This window comes from Corvus moneduloides, chromosome 28 (assembly GCF_009650955.1).
Source record: "Corvus moneduloides isolate bCorMon1 chromosome 28, bCorMon1.pri, whole genome shotgun sequence".
NCBI classification, from domain to species: domain Eukaryota; kingdom Metazoa; phylum Chordata; class Aves; order Passeriformes; family Corvidae; genus Corvus; species Corvus moneduloides.
The window spans coordinates 3,864,177-3,879,049 of record NC_045503.1 but is presented as its reverse complement, the minus strand read 5'-3'; the positions used below and the strand labels follow the sequence as shown (position 1 = coordinate 3,879,049).

Sequence of the window (14,873 nt, the reverse complement as noted above, 5' to 3'; positions counted from 1 at the left end):
AGGGAAAACTCCGCTCTGGGGTGGGGGAAATCCAGGGAATTGGGGGAGATTGGGAATGTTGGGAGAGATTTGGGATTCTGGGAATTGGGGAGGGAGATTTGGGAATTGGGGATGGAAATTTGGGATTCTGGGAATTGGGGAGGGAGATTTGGGAATTGGGGATGGAGATTTGGGATTCTGGGAATTGGGGATGGAGATTTGGGAATTGGGGATGGAAATTTGGGATTCTGGGAATTGGGGATGGAGATTTGGGAATTGGGGATGGAGATTTGGGATTCTGGGAATTGGGGATGGAGATTTGGGAATTGGGGATGGAAATTTGGGATTCTGGGAATTGGGGATGGAGATTTGGGAATTGGGGATGGAAATTTGGGATTCTGGGAATTGGGGATGGAGATTTGGGAATTGGGGATGGAAATTTGGGATTCTGGGAATTGGGGAGGGAGATTTGGGAATTGGGGATGGAAATTTGGGATTCTGGGAATTGGGGATGGAGATTTGGGAATTGGGGATGGAAATTTGGGATTCTGGGAATTGGGGATGGAAATTTGGGATTTTAGGAATTGGGGACGGAGATTTGGTATTGGGGAGGGAATTTTGGGATTGAGGAGGGCATTTTGGGATTGGGGATGGAGCTTCGGAATTTTGGGAATTGGGGATGGAAATTGGGGATTCTGGGAATTGGGGATGGAAATTTGGGAATTGGGGCTGGAGATCTGGGATTGAGGAGGGAATTTTGGGATTGAGGATGGATATTTGGGAATTGGAGATGAAAATTTGGGAATCAGGGAGAGATTTGGGAATTGGGGATGGGAATTTGGGATTCTGGGAATTGGGGATGGAGATCTGGGATCGGGGATGAAAATTTGGGAATGCGGGGAGAGGTTTGGGAATTGGGGATGGAGATCTGGGATTGAGGAGGGAATTTCGGGATTGAGGATGGATATTTGGGAATTGGGGATGGAAATTTGGGAATCGGGGAGAGATTTGGGATTGAGGAGGGGATTTTGGGATTGGGGATGGAAATTTGGGATTGAGGAGACATTTGGGAATTGAGGATGCAGCCTTGGGATTCTGGGAATTGGGGACGGAGATTTGGGATTGGGGAGGGAATTTTGGGATTGGGGATGGAGCTTTGGAATTCTGGGAATTGGGGACGGAGATTTGGGATTGAGGAGGGAATTTGGGGATTGGGGATGGAGCTTTGGGAATGTGGGACCAGAGCTTGGGAATCGAGGATGGATTTTGGGATCGAGGACAGGGATTTGGGATCGGGGACAGGGATTTGGGATCGAGGACAGGGATTTGGGAATGCGGGGCCAGGAGAATCCCAATTTCCCCCCACCTGGAATATCCCGGAGAGATCCCGGGGCAAATCCTGGGGAAAAGTGGGAATTTCGGGAAGCCCCGGGAGGCTCCGGCTCCTTTTCCCTCCCTCCATCCCACGGGATTTTCCCGCTCTGCCCATCCCAAAAAAAAAAACCCCACTGGGCTTCCCGGGAATGGCTTCGATCCCATTTCCCTCGGGAGCGGAGAATTCCCGGATCCATCCGTGAATCCCGAAGGGAAAAGCCCCAAAATCCAGGGAATTTTTATCCCTTTCCCACCTCCAAAAAAAGGAATCGATTAAAGAATCTCTGGAATCTCGGAGGGGGAAAAATTCGGGAATGGTTTTTTTCCTTTGGGGTTTTTCTTTTCCCTCGGAGTGGGAATTCTGTGGGAATTCCGGGGGAATTCCGGGAAAGGAAGGAAAAGGAGGAAGGGGGGGGGGGGGAGGGGATTTAATTTATTTCGTTTTAATTTATTTTTGTAAAACCTGCAATAAAAAAGAAATTTATTTCGACAGCTCATTTGCATCTCATTTGCATATCCGGAGATGCCAATCCGGCAGCGGCGGCGTTCCCAACCTTTGGAAAACGGGATCCAAATCCTCCCGGGTGGAATTGTGGGAAATGAAATTCCCGGGAAAAGAATTCCGACGGGAGATCCGGGATCATGGGAAAACGCAGGAATTTGGGAAAATCGAGCCAAGATTTTGGGCGGAATCGGAAGGATTTGGGAGGTTGGAAAGGAAGAGATGGAAAAATCCTGGAGTTGGGAATGTTGGAGCCTGCCGGGATTTGGGAATGGCCAAAATTGGGGGGAAAATTCCCAAGAAATTCAGGATCGAGCTCCGGATGAGTTTGGGCTCCGGGAATTGCGGGAATTCCAAGCCCTGGCGGTGCTGGAGAGGAGAACGCCGGGATTTGGGTGCTGCAGGACACGGGAAATCCCGGGATGAGGAGGAAGAGGCGGGAATTGTGCACAGAGAAGCGGGAAAAATCCCAGGATTTGGGGCCGGATTTTGGGAATTTGGGGCTGGAAGGCACCAGGAAGTCGCAGCCAGAGAGGATTTTCCAGGGAATATTCCGGGTTTTTTTCCATGCGGATACGGGATCGAGGCGGGCGGAGCTCCTGGAATTCCAGGGAAAGTCGGGAATGAGCTGGAGGAGGAGGAGGCGGGGGGGGGGGGGGGGGGGGTGGGGATGAGGGATCCCAAATGCAGGGATGGGATCAGGATCCCGAATTCCGGGATGGGATGAGGGAAGAGAGCAAATCCCAAATCCATGGGATCAAATCCATGGGATCGGGAGTCACTGCAGGGATCCCAAATGAATCCATGGGTGAGGATCCCAAATCTGGGGATGGGATCAGGACAAACTCCAGGGATCCCAAATCCAGGGATGGGATGAAAACCCCAAATGCAGGGATGGGATCAGGAAAGAGAGGGGAGATCCCAAATAAATCCATGGATGAGGATCCCAGATCCCGGGATGGGATCCGGACACAGTCTGGGGATCCCAAAGGCGGGGATGGGATGAGGAAAGACTCCCAAGGATCCCAAATCCCAGGATGGGATCAGGACTCACCCCAAGGATCCCAAATCCAGGAGTGCGATGAGAACCCAAATGCAGGGATGGGATCAGGAAAGAGAGGGGAGATTCCAAATAAATCCATGGATGAGGATCCCAAATCCCGGGATGGGCTGAGAATCCCAACCCCAAACCCCTGGATGGGATCAGGACAAACTCCAGGGATCCCAAATGCAGGGATGGGATCAGGAAAGACTCCCAAAGATCCCAAATAAATCCATGGAAGAGAATCCCAAATTTGTGGATAGGATGAGGAAAATGAACGATCCCAAATGCAGGGATGGGATCAGGAAAGGGAGGGGAGATCCCAAATAAATCCATGGATGAGGATCCCAAATGCAGGGATGGGATGAGGAAAGACTCCCAAGGATCCCAAATCCTGGGATGGGATGAGAATCCCAACCCCAAATCCCGGGATGGGATCCGGCCACTCCCGACGATCCCAAATCCCTGGGATGAGATCCGGCCACTCCCGACGATCCCAAATCCCTGGGATGAGATCCGGCCACTCCCAACGATCCCAAATCCCTGGATGGGATCCGGCCACTCCCAACGATCCCAAATCCCGGGATGGGATCTGGCCACTCCCAACGATCCCAAATCCCTGGGATGGGATCCGGCCACTCCCAACGATCCCAAATCCCGGGATGGGATCCGGCCACTCCCAACGATCCCAAATCCCTGGGATGGGATCCGGCCACTCCCAACGATCCCAAATCCCGGGATGGGATCCGGCCACTCCCAACGATCCCAAATCCCGGGATGGGATCCGGCCACTCCCAGCGATCCCAAATCCCGGGATGGGATCCGGCCACTCCGACGATCCCAAATCCCTCCAGCTCCGGCCAATCCGGGAATTTCCCCCCCCTGGAATTTCCCATCCCCTTCCTCGCTCCGGCCGCATTCCCGACGCTCCCAGCTCCCTTCTCCCAAGGCCAGAAAACCGGGAATTCCAGCAGGAAGTGCCAACTTTTTAATGGAACAACATTCCCGAGCCTCCGGAATGCCGGGATCCGAGCGCCCTCCTCTCCTGGGATCCTGGAATTCTTCCCAAGGATCCCTCAAATCTGGCTCAGCCCGGAGTTTTCCAGCTGGAAAATCCCACCCCAAAATTCCCGGGAATTCCGCTTTTCCTCCCTCCCCCCCCCCCCTCCCCCACCGCTCGGCATTCCAGGAATTCCAAAGTTGCTTCCATAAAAAAAAAAACACCAAAAGAAAAAAAAAAAACGGGAAAAAGGTTCGGAGGCAGCGCCAAAGTTCTGGATTCAATTCCAGTCCCAAACTCCGGGAATTCCGACCGGGAGCCGTGTCCTGCTCTTCCCGAGGTTCTGCTTCCGGCGCCGGCGGAATTTTGGCCGTTCCCAGCCCGGAATTCCGAGGACGGATCGGGATTTGCTGGGAAAAGAGGCGGAGGGAGCCCCACGAGCGTCGGAGCCGGGAATTTTTTGGGATCTCCCGGAAAAATCCCGGCGGATTTCTCGGCAGGGGGAGGGGAAACGGCTCCGAATTCCGGGATTTCCGCGGGAATCAGCTCCTCTTGGAAAAGCAGATGGAATTTTGGGGTTAAGCTCGTCCTTTCTTGGCTTTTCCCAAGGTTTTTCAGGAATCCTGAGCCTCTGGATCGTCCCAGAAGGGCGGCTGGGAATTGTCTCAATCCCGAGGGATTTTGGGGATTCCGGAGTGTTGGATCGGCTCCGCATTCCCGGGATTCTTCCAGCCCAAAGTCCGGCCTGGAGCCTGGATTCCAGCCTGGATTCATCCAGCCCAAATTCCAGATTCCAGCCTGGATTCTTCCATCCCAAATTCCGGCCTGGAGCCCGAATCCCGGATTCTTCCATCCCAAATTCCAGATTCCAGCCCGGATTCTTCCATCCCAAATTCCAGCTTGGATCCCAGATTCCATCCCGGATTCTTCCATCCCAAATTCCAGATTCCAGCCCAGATTCTTCCATCCCAAATTCCGGCCTGGATCCTGAATTCCATCCCGGATTCTTCCATCCCAAATTGCAGCCTGGATCCTGAATTCCAGCCTGGATTCTTCCATCCCAAATTCCAGATTCCAGCCCAGATTCTTCCAAATTCCGGCCTGGATCCCAGATTCCATCCCGGATTCTTCCATCCCAAATTCCAGCCTGGATCCTGAATTCCATCCCAGATTCTTCCATCCCAAATTCCAGATTCCATCCCGGATTCCATCCCGGATTCTTCCATCCCAAATTCCAACCTGGATCCCAAATCCCATCCCGGATTCTCCCAAATCCAAGGGCGGAGCCGCTCCCAGTCCGCTCCCAGCTCCATCCCTTTGGAATTCCGAGCGATCCTTCGGAGAGGATCCGATGATTTTCCCGGGAAGCACAAAAAAAAAAAAACCCAAAACCCCCAAAAAAACCCCGGAAAAAAGTCGGGATTGAAGGATGGAAAAGAGCAACGATTCCGGCAGAAAATCCCTGGATCGAGCCCCTTCCCCTCCCCTCCCCCCATAAAAATCCTGGGATCCAAATTCCCGGGAATGGGCTCCAGCCATGGGAATTGTATGGAAAAATGGGAAGGCCTCAGTTGGGTGCTTGGATTGGGAATATCCAAAGGATTCCTGGGAATATTTCAAGGGGGAGAAGGGGAAAAAAAAAAAAAATCCCAAAAAAACCTCCTGGAATTTCAGAAGGAGGAATCTCAGGAGAAGGGGGAATTTTGGGAATAAGGAATTCCGGGATATCGAAGGGAGAAGAAGTCAGGAATCCCAGGAAAAGGGGATTTTTGGGAATAAGGAATTCCGGGATATCGAAGGGAGAAGAAGTCAGGAATCCCAGGAAAAGGGGATTTTTGGGAATAAGGAGCTCTCCTGGGAGATTTTAAGGAGTAAATCCAAATAATCCCAGGAAAAGGGGGATTTTTGGGAATAAAGAATTCCGGGATATCCCAGGGAGTGCAGGAAGAATTTTGGGAAGAGAGGAGATGCCACCAATCCCCTCCCCCCCCAAAAAAAGTTGGGAAATTTAGGGAAAAACAAAGGAATTCTGGGAGATTTTAAGGAGGAGATGCCGGGAAAAGCGGAATGCTGGGAATAAGGAATTCCGGGATATCCCAAAGAAACCAAAAAACCAGGAAGAATTTGGGGAAAAGACCGGAATTGTCTCCCAGAGAGATTCCAAGGAGCAAATCCCAGCAATCCCAGAAAAAAAGCGGAATTTTGGGAAGGGGACTTTTTTTTTTTTTTTCCTAAAGATCCCAAATTTTCCCTCTCCATCCAAATTCCCGCGGCATAAATAGAAAAAAAAAAACCGGGAAAGAGGCGAATCCCAAATAAATAGGGCGGATCCCGGGAAATCCGAGCGCTTTGGGAACGGAGGAGGAGGAAGAGGAAGGAAGGGGGAGGGGAGTGAGGGGAAGTGAGAGGTGAAAAAAGCGGGAAGAGCCTCGGGAATTCCCGGATTTCCGGGATTTTTAAGTGTCCTCGGTCATGTCGTGGCTCCCGGTCCGGGCGATTTTCCGCGGCGGAGCCGAGTTCTCGCCCTCCAGCTCGCCCTGCTCCTGGTCCCGCTTCTTGGCCGCATTCTGGCAACGAGATCCGAGCGGAGCCGTTCCCGACCGTTCCGGGCACGGGGGGAGATCCCCAAATCCCAAATTCCCCAAATCCCAAATTCCCTAAATCCCAAATTCCCTAAATCCCAAATTCCCTAAATCCCAGCGTTCTCCAAATCCCAGCGTTCCCCAAATCCCAAATTCCCTAAATCCCAAATTCCCTAAATCCCAGAGTTCTCCAAATCCCAGCGTTCTCCAAATCCCAGAGTTCCCCAAATCCCGGAGTTCCCCAAATCTCAAATTCCCCAAATCCCAGAGTTCTCCAAATCCCAAATTCCCCAAATTCCAACGTTCCCCAAATTCCAGCGTTCTCCAAATCCCAAATTCCCCAAATCCCGGCGTTCCCCAAATCCCGAATTCCCCAAATCCCAGAATTCCCCAAATCCCAGCGTTCCCCAAATCCCAGCGTTCCCCAAATCCCAGAGTTCCCCAAATCCAGAATTCGCCAATCCCAGAGTTCCCCTAATCCCGAATTCCCCAAATCCCAGAGTTCTCCAAATCCCAGCGTTCCCCAAATCCCAAATTCCCCAAATCTCAGAGTTCTCCAATCCCAGAGTTCCCAAATCCCAAATTCCCTAAATCCCGAATTCTCCAAAACCCAGAGTTCCGAAATCTCAACATTCTCAATCCCAAATTCCCCAAATCCCAAATTCCCTATATCTCAAATTCCCCAAATCCCAGTGTTCCCCAAATCCCAAATTCCCCAAATCCCAGAGTTCTCCAAATCCCAGTTCCGAAATCTCAACATTCTCAATCCCAAATTCCCCAAATCCCAAATTCCCTAAATCCCAAATTCCCCAAATCCCAGTGTTCCCCAAATCCCAAATTCCCCAAATCCCAGAGTTCTCCAAACCCCAGTTCCGAAATCTCAACATTCTCAATCCCAACGTTCCCCAAATCCCAGTGTTCCCCAATCCCAACATTCCCAAATCCCAACACTCCCAATCCCAACATTCCCAAATCCCACCATTCCCCAAATCCCGAATTCCCCAAACCCCGAATTCCCCAAATCCCAGAATTCCCCAAATCCCAACGTTCCGAAATCTCAACATTCTCAATCCCAACATTCTCCAAATCCCCACGTTCCTCAAATCCCGGCGTTCCCCAAATCCAGAGTTCCCCAATCCCAACATTCCCCAAATCCCACCATTCCCAATCCCAGCACTCCCAAATCCCAACATTCCCAATCCCAGAATTCCCCAAATCCAGTGTTCCCCAAATCCCAGAATTCCCCAAATCCCGGCATTTTCCAATCCCAACATTCCCGAATCCCACCATTCCCCAAATCCCGACATTCCCAAATCCCACCATTCCCAAAATCCCACCCAAAGCCTCCCTTTAACCCCCATTTCCCCACCCCTCTCCCCCTCTCCCAAAATTCCCATTCCCCTCATTCCCAGAGGCTGATCCAGGCCGGGATTTCCCGGCTGCCATTCCCAAGAGCTGAATTAAAATCCCAAATTCCCGGGAAAATCCCTCGGGAATTCCGATGCCAAAGGTCACCTTTTTGTCCCACTGCTGGTGGAGGTAGCGCAGGAGGATGTTCGTCTTCTCTGTCACGATAACTGGGAAGAATTCCAAGGAAAAAGCGGGAAAAACATTCCAGGTTGAGGAGGATTCGATGGATTGAGGAGGGAGGGAAATTTGGGAATTGGTGGGGGAAAGTTGGGAATGAAGGAAGGGGAGAAATTGGGGATAATGGGGGGAAAATGGGGATAAATGGGGGGAAAAATTGGGAATTAAGAAGGGGAGAATTGGGAATAAAGAAGGGAAAAATTGGGAATAAATGGGGGGAAAGTTGGGAATAAATGGGGAGAAAATTGGGAAGAAATTAAGGGAAAATTGAGAATAAATTAAGGGAAAGTTGGGAATAAATAAGGAGAATATTTGGGATAAAGAAAGGGAAAGTTGGGAATAAATGAACGGGAGATCAGGAATTAAAGAGAGGAAAAACTGGGAATAAAGAAGGGGAAAATTGGGAATAAATGGGGGGAAAATTGGGAAGAAATGAAGGGAAAAATGGGAATAAATAAAGAGAAAATTGGGAATAAAGAAGGGAAAAAATGGGAATAAATGGGGGGGGAAGTTGGGAATAAATGAAAGGAAAATTGGGAATGAATTAAGGGAAAATTGGGAATAAAAAAAGGGAATGTTGGGAATTAATGAAAGGAAAATTGGGAATAAATGGAGGAAAATTGGGAATTAAGAAGGGGAAAATTGGGAATAAGTTAAGGGAAAGTTGGGAATAAATGAAGGGAAAATTGGGAATAAATGGGGAGAAAATTGGGAATAAAGAAGTGGAAAACTGGGAATAAATTAAGGGAAAATTGGGAAAAATGAAGGGAAAATCGGGAATTAAGAAGGGGAAAAATTGGAAATAAAGAAGGGGAAAATTGGGAAAAATGGGGGGGAAATTGGGAATAATTAAGGGGAATATTTGGGATAAAGAAAGGGAAAGTTGGGGATAAATTAAGGGGAAATCAGGAATTAAAGAGAGGAAAAACTGGGAATAAAGAAGGGGAAAATTGGGAATAAATGGGGGGGAAGTTGGGAATGAATTAAGGGAAAACTGGGAATAAATGAAGGGAAAATTGGGAATAAATGGGGGGAAAGTTGGGAATAAAGAAAGGAAAAATTGGGAATAAATTAAGGGGAAATTGGGAATAAATGGGGGGAAAAGTGGGAATAAATGGGGAGAAAATTGGGAAGAAATGGGGAGAAAATTGGGAATGAATTAAGGGAAAATTTGGGAATAAATGGGGAGAAAATTGGGAAGAAATTAAGGGAAAATTGGGAATAAATGGGGGGAAAATTGGGAATGAATTAAGGGAAAACTGGGAATAAATCAAGGGGAAATTGGGAATAAATGGGGGGAAAGTTGGGAATAAAGAAAGGGAAAATTGGGAATAAATTAAGGGAAAATTGGGAATAAATGGGGGGAAAGTTGGGAATAAAGAAAGGAAAAATTGGGAATAAATGGGGAGAAAATTGGGAATAAAGAAAGGAAAAATTGGGAATAAAGAAAGGGAAAAATGGGAATAAATGGGGAGAAAATTGGGAATAAATTAAGGGAAAATTGGGAATAAATGGGGAGAAAATTGGGAATAAATGGGGAGAAAATTGGGAATAAATGGGGAGAAAATTGGGAATGGGGGGGAAGTTGGGAAAAAATTAAGGGAAAATTGGGAATAAATGGGGGGGAAGTTGAGAATAAATGAAGGGAAAATTGGGAATAAATGGAGGAAAATTGGGAATTAAGAAAGGAAAATTGGGAATAAATTAAGGGAAAATTGGGAATAAATGGGGGGAAAATTGGGAATGAATTAAGGGAAAATTGGGAATAAAGAAAGGGAAAAATGGGAATAAATTAAGGGGAAATTGGGAATAAATGGGGGGAAAGTTGGGAATAAAGAAAGGAAAAATTGGGAATAAAGAAAGGGAAAACTGGGAATTAAAAGGGGGAAATTGGGGACCAAAGAAGGGGGAAGCTGGGATTTGGGGATTTCCGTCGTGAACCCGGAGAAAGTCATGGAAAAAGCGGGATTTTCCCAGGAAAACTCACTCTGTTCCGAGGGGAATTCTCTGGTGGGCAAATACACCGAGGGCCGCCGGTTCTGGAATGGGAATTCCAAGGAATCCGTCAGCAACGGGAATGGGATTGGGAATGGTGGGAATGGTGGGAATGGTGGGAATGGTGGGAATGGTGGGAATGGTGGGAATGGTGGGATTGGGAATGGTGGGATTGGGAATGGTGGGATTGGGAATGGGAATGGTGGGAATGGTGGGAATGGTGGGAATGGGAATGGCGGGAATGGGAATGGCGGGAATGGGAATGGGAATGGTGGGAATGGGAATGATGGGAATGGGAATGGTGGGAATGGGAATGGTGGGAATGGGAATGGGAATGGTGGGAATGGGAATGGTGGGAATGGTGGGAATGGCGGGAATGGGAATGGCGGGAATGGGAATGGCGGGAATGGGAATGGCGGGAATGGGAATGATGGGAATGGGAATGGTGGGAATGGGAATGGTGGGATTGGGAATGGTGGGAATGGTGGGATTGGGAATGGTGGGAATGGGAATGATGGGAATGGGAATGGTGGGAATGGGAATGGTGGGAATGGGAATGGTGGGATTGGGAATGGGAATGGTGGGAATGGTGGGAATGGTGGGAATGGTGGGAATGGTGGGAATGGGAATGGTGGGAATGGTGGGAATGGCGGGAATGGCGGGAATGGTGGGAATGGTGGGAATGGTGGGAATGGTGGGAATGGGAATGGTGGGATTGGGAATGGTGGGATTGGGAATGGTGGGAATGGGAGAACATTGGGATTGGGAATGGTGGGAATGGGAATGGTGGGATTTGGGATGGAAGAACACTGGGATTTGGGAATGCTGGGATTTGGGAAAGCCGGGATTTGGGAGGGTGAGGGGAATGGGAATGCTGGGATTTGGGAATGCTGGGATTTGGGAATGGGAGAAGACTGGGATTGGAAATGGTGGGATTGGGAATGGTGGGGACAGGAATGGTGGGACTGGGAAGTGGAAAAACTGGGATTTGGGAGGGTGAGGGAGATGGGAATGCTGGGATTTGGAAGGCCGGGATTTGGGAATTGCGGGGTTTGGGATGGGAGAACACTGGGATTGGGAATGGTGGGATTTGGGAATGGGAGAACACTGAGATTTGGGAATTGTGGGATTTGGGAATGCTGGGAAGTGGAAAACCCAGGATTTGGGAGGGTGAGGGAGACGGGAATGCTGGGATTTGGGAATGCTGGGATTTGGGATGGGAGAACACTGGGATTTGCAAGGCCGGGATTTGGGAATTGTGGGGCTTTCAGGAACAGCGGGATGGGGAACGCTGGGATTTGGGAACACTGGGATTTGGGAATTGCGGGGCTTTCAGGAACAGCGGGCTTTGGGACTGCTGGGATTGGGGAATTCTGGGATTTGGAAGGCCGGGATTTGGGAATTGCGGGGTTTGGGACGGGAGAACACTGGGATTTGGGAACGCTGGGATTTGGGAATGGGAATGGTGGGATTGGGAATGCTGGGATTTGGGATGGGAGAACACTGGGATTTGGGAACGCTGGGATTTGAGAATTGCGGGCTTTGGGACCGTTGGGATTGGGGAATCCGGGCTCGGGAGCACTCACGGAAGCTTTGCAGACGGAATCCGCATGGAATCTGCTGAAGTTGCTCTTGTTGTACACCGGGAGCCCCTTCAGGAAATCTGCCTGGAGAGCCAGAATTCCCAAAAAACAAAAACCACCTCAGGAAAGGAGCAGGGAGAGCCCAAGGAATGCTCGGAGATCCCAGGGATTTGTGTCCCTCCAACCAACCCCACACCCGGCCCCAAATTCCAGGGGATCGAGCGGAAAAGCTGAGAATTCCCAGGATTTGGGCAGCACAAAGTTTCCTTTTCCCAGGGAAAATTCCCAAGGGTGATCCCAAGGCTCCGATTCCCAGCCCTTGGGATACCTGGGAATGGTGGCTCGAAATCAATCCCATGGAATAATTCCCATCCCAAAATTCCCAAGGGATCATCCCAGGGCTTGGTGGGGGCTCCTGGGATCCAATCCCTCAATTCCCACCCCAAAATTCCCAAGGGATCATCCCAGGGCTGGGGAGGCTCCAATCCCTGACTTCCCAAAAAACTCGAGGGTGGAGAAGCTCCCAAAACCCAGGGGGATCCCAAAATATTCCAAACTGCGCCCAAATATTCCAAAGGGCAAACACCCAGCACCCCTCAACTCCCCCCCCCCCCCCCCAAACCAAATGGTTCAACCCAACTTTAGGGTGTCCCCCTCACCTTAGGGTGTCCCCTAAACCTCCCCCCTATAAAACAAATGGTTCAGCCCCACCTTAGGGTGCCCCTCTCAACTCCCCCAAATGAAACAAATGGTTCAGCCCCACTTTAGGGTGTCCCCCTCACCTTAGGGTGTCCCGCTAACCTCCCCCCACAAAACAAATGGTGCAGCCCAACCTTAGGGTGCCCCCCTAAACCCCCCCAAGAAACAAATGGTGCAGCCCCACCTTAGGGTGTCCCCCTAAACCCCCCCAAGAAACAAATGGTGCAGCCCCACTTTAGGGTGCCCTCCTCATCTTAGGGTGTCCCCCTGAACCCCCCACCCCAAAACAAATGGTTCAGCCCAACCTTAGGGCGCCCCTCTCAACTCCCCCAAATGAAACAAATGGTGCAGCCCCACCTTAGGGTGCCCCCCTAAACCCCCCCCATAAAACAAATGGTTCAACCCAACTTTAGGGTACCCCCCTCATCTTAGGGTGTCCCCCTAAAGCCCCCTCCATGAAACAAATGGTTCAGCCCCACTTTAGGGGGCGCCCCTCACCCCCCCCATGAAACAAATGGTTCAGCCCCACTTTAGGGTGTCCCCCTAAACCCCCCCAAGAAACAAATGGTTCAGCCCCACTTTAGGGGGCCCCCCTCACCCCCCCCCAAGAAACAAATGGTTCAGCCCCACTTTAGGGGGCCCCCCTCACCCCCTCCCCAATACAAACGGCTCAGTCCCCCTCAGGGTGCCCCCCACCCATACAGCCTCATCTTAGGGTGCTTCCAACCCCACCCCGTGGCCCCAGCACCCCCCCCGCACCCCCAAATTCCCAAAACCACCCCACAGCCCCGCCCCGGGCTCCCCCCGCAGCCCCAAATCCTCCGGCCCGGCCCCGCCGCGCCCTGAGCCTCACCCTCACCCCTGAGGGCGGGCACCCCTCACTCCCCACCACCCCCGCCCAGGCCGCGAGGGGCGCGGGCCCTGCAGGCCGCAGGCGGGCGCGGTTCGGCCCCTGCGGTACCGGGAGGGCCGCGGCCGGTGCGGCGGGGCCCGGGGGCTGCGGCCGGGGCGCTGAGGCCGGCCCGGGGCCGCCATTGGGGCGGGGGGCTCACGTACCATCTTCGCCGCCGCCAGCCGGGAGGAGCCGCCCCGGCCCGCCCACTGTCATGGCCGCCCGCCTCGTGTGCGCCTATTGGTCAGCACCGCGAAATGCTGCTTTTCTATTGGATGTCGTGCCTGTCAATCATCGACAGTAAGGTTGGGTTGAGGCAGGAAGTGCCCGCGCGGAAGGGTGGGGCGGGTGAAGCGCAGGAGGACCCGGATGGAGCGCGGCGCGGGGCGTGCCGAGAGTTGTAGTTTGGGCGGCGGGTCGGCGCGTTAATTAAGAGGCTGCTCATTAGGCGGCGCGGGGAGAAGGAGGAGAATTCTTCGCGTCCATCCCATCCCAGAGGTGGTGCTGGGATCAGGATGGAGCAACGAAGGCGCAGAGGCGCTGCTGACACGGACAATCCTAAATTCCACCCCCTGAATCCTTCCCCCCTCCTCATTAACCTTCCCAGCACAACGAACGCACGGAAGTCCCGGGCGAGACGCCGCGATTCGAGCACACTTCGCATTCCCACGTTTATCTCGGAATAAACACAAACCCTCGGCATTTAAACACAAAAAACCCCCCAGGATAATTTCACAACTTAAGCAGCAGCCGCGTCCCAAACCCCTCCGGGAGCAAGGGCCGGGCACCACCTCCACGGCTCGGCGGGATCATCCCGAATTCCCGGCGGGATCATCCCGAATTCCCGGCGGGATCATTCCCAAATTCCCGGCGGATTCCCGAGGCTCCCTCAGTGGCTCAGGGATTTCCTGCCCTTGAGCATGCGGCGCAGGATCACGGCGATCCCGCCGGCAGAGCTGATCCGCTTGATCCAGCCGTGAGTCCTCTTCCGCTTCCAGTTGTTGGGTTGGTACTCGTTCCCTCGGGATTTCCCACGGATTTGCTGGAAATTCCACGCTGGAACCGGGATGCGGCCGTGGACGGACGGGTTGGAAGCGCTGGGAAGCGGCTCCAGAGGGTTTGGGAGCAGCGGGAAAGGGCTGCGGACGGAGCGGTGCAGCAGGGCAAGCCTTGGGAAGAGTGAAAAGAGAACAAGGAGTGAGGAGAGGGAAGGAAGGGGTTGGTTTGGAATGGTTCCGGTTGGAATTTCACCGCCCGCTCCCCTCCGGTACCTGCGGCCCCACACCGAGCCCAGCGCCGCCATTGCGCTCCGCCCGCCAACAACGCCGCTCCCCATTGGCTCCGTCCTCCCAGCCAATCACAGCCTGCGCTGCGCCGCAAGGGTTGATGGGGGTTGTAGTCCTCGGGGGTGGGGGAGTCGTGGCGGAGTTACCATGGCAACAGCCCCACTGCGGCCTTGTCGCCAGGGGGGTTGTGCTCAGCGCTGTCGCGATACGCGGCGCGATATGCAGGCCTCAAAGCTGCTCGCAGGGCCTAAAAGGGCTCCCAGAGGGCTGGAGAGGGGCTTGGGATAAGGGATGAAGGGACAGGACGCAGGGAATGGCTTCCCATGGGAAAAGGAGAGATTCGGGTGGGATA

At 52.2% G+C, this 14,873-nt stretch overlaps 3 protein-coding genes and 1 long non-coding RNA gene across 12 annotated transcripts; all 4 read right to left on the bottom strand.

Annotated features, from left to right (window-relative positions):
• Positions 1–1,800: 1,800 nt before the first annotated feature.
• Positions 1,801–3,397, bottom strand: LOC116435898. The gene is made up of 2 exons (XR_004236888.1): positions 3,047–3,397; positions 1,801–2,678 (listed from the first exon to the last, which is right to left on the bottom strand). It is a non-coding gene; the product is annotated as an uncharacterized LOC116435898 (long non-coding RNA).
• Positions 3,398–3,862: 465 nt separating this feature from the next.
• On the bottom strand, positions 3,863–6,162 carry LOC116435836. Of its 9 annotated transcripts, none has more exons than XM_032092451.1 (3): positions 5,744–6,162; positions 4,924–5,608; positions 3,863–4,877 (listed from the first exon to the last, which is right to left on the bottom strand). In XM_032092451.1, exons 1-3 carry the CDS (start codon positions 6,154–6,156, stop codon positions 4,668–4,670), a joined length of 1,308 nt encoding a protein of 435 aa, XP_031948342.1. In that variant the 5' UTR covers positions 6,157–6,162; the 3' UTR covers positions 3,863–4,667. The 9 variants fall into 9 exon arrangements, with proteins under 9 accessions (XP_031948342.1, XP_031948340.1, XP_031948339.1 ...); XM_032092449.1 differs by having other exon boundaries at positions 3,863–4,642; XM_032092448.1 differs by having other exon boundaries at positions 3,863–4,874; positions 5,088–5,608.
• DDA1 (DET1 and DDB1 associated 1) lies at positions 5,506–13,482 on the bottom strand. Its single transcript, XM_032092552.1, has 5 exons — positions 13,400–13,482; positions 11,648–11,728; positions 10,054–10,105; positions 7,995–8,056; positions 5,506–6,464 (listed from the first exon to the last, which is right to left on the bottom strand). Exons 1-5 carry the CDS (start codon positions 13,400–13,402, stop codon positions 6,354–6,356), a joined length of 309 nt encoding a protein of 102 aa, XP_031948443.1. The 5' UTR covers positions 13,403–13,482; the 3' UTR covers positions 5,506–6,353.
• A 410-nt stretch (positions 13,483–13,892) lies between these two features.
• On the bottom strand, positions 13,893–14,862 carry MRPL34 (mitochondrial ribosomal protein L34). Its single transcript, XM_032092550.1, has 2 exons — positions 14,507–14,862; positions 13,893–14,404 (listed from the first exon to the last, which is right to left on the bottom strand). The coding sequence occupies exons 1-2, from the start codon at positions 14,569–14,571 to the stop codon at positions 14,125–14,127; spliced, it is 345 nt and encodes a 114-aa protein (XP_031948441.1). The 5' UTR covers positions 14,572–14,862; the 3' UTR covers positions 13,893–14,124.
• Positions 14,863–14,873: the final 11 nt, after the last annotated feature.

What these genes read in the sequence shown, in the direction of transcription:
- LOC116435836 (XM_032092447.1), bottom strand. Translation starts at nt 6,156, where the DNA reads ATGGAGAGGGAAAATTTGGGATCTTTAGGAAAAAAAAAAAAAAAGTCC. An exon ending in AAAATCTCCCAGGAGAGCTC is followed by an intron (nt 5,609 to 5,743) that starts CTTATTCCCAAA and finishes CCGGAATTCCTT; the next exon opens with ATTCCCAAAATTCCCCCTTC.
- DDA1 (XM_032092552.1), bottom strand. An exon ending in ATTCCGTCTGCAAAGCTTCC is followed by an intron (nt 10,106 to 11,647) that starts GTGAGTGCTCCC and finishes TTCCCATTCCAG; the next exon opens with AACCGGCGGCCCTCGGTGTA. An exon ending in AGAATTCCCCTCGGAACAGA is followed by an intron (nt 8,057 to 10,053) that starts GTGAGTTTTCCT and finishes AATTCTTCCCAG; the next exon opens with TTATCGTGACAGAGAAGACG.
- MRPL34 (XM_032092550.1), bottom strand. Translation starts at nt 14,571, where the DNA reads ATGGGGAGCGGCGTTGTTGGCGGGCGGAGCGCAATGGCGGCGCTGGGC. An exon ending in GGCTCGGTGTGGGGCCGCAG is followed by an intron (nt 14,405 to 14,506) that starts GTACCGGAGGGG and finishes ACTCTTCCCAAG; the next exon opens with GCTTGCCCTGCTGCACCGCT.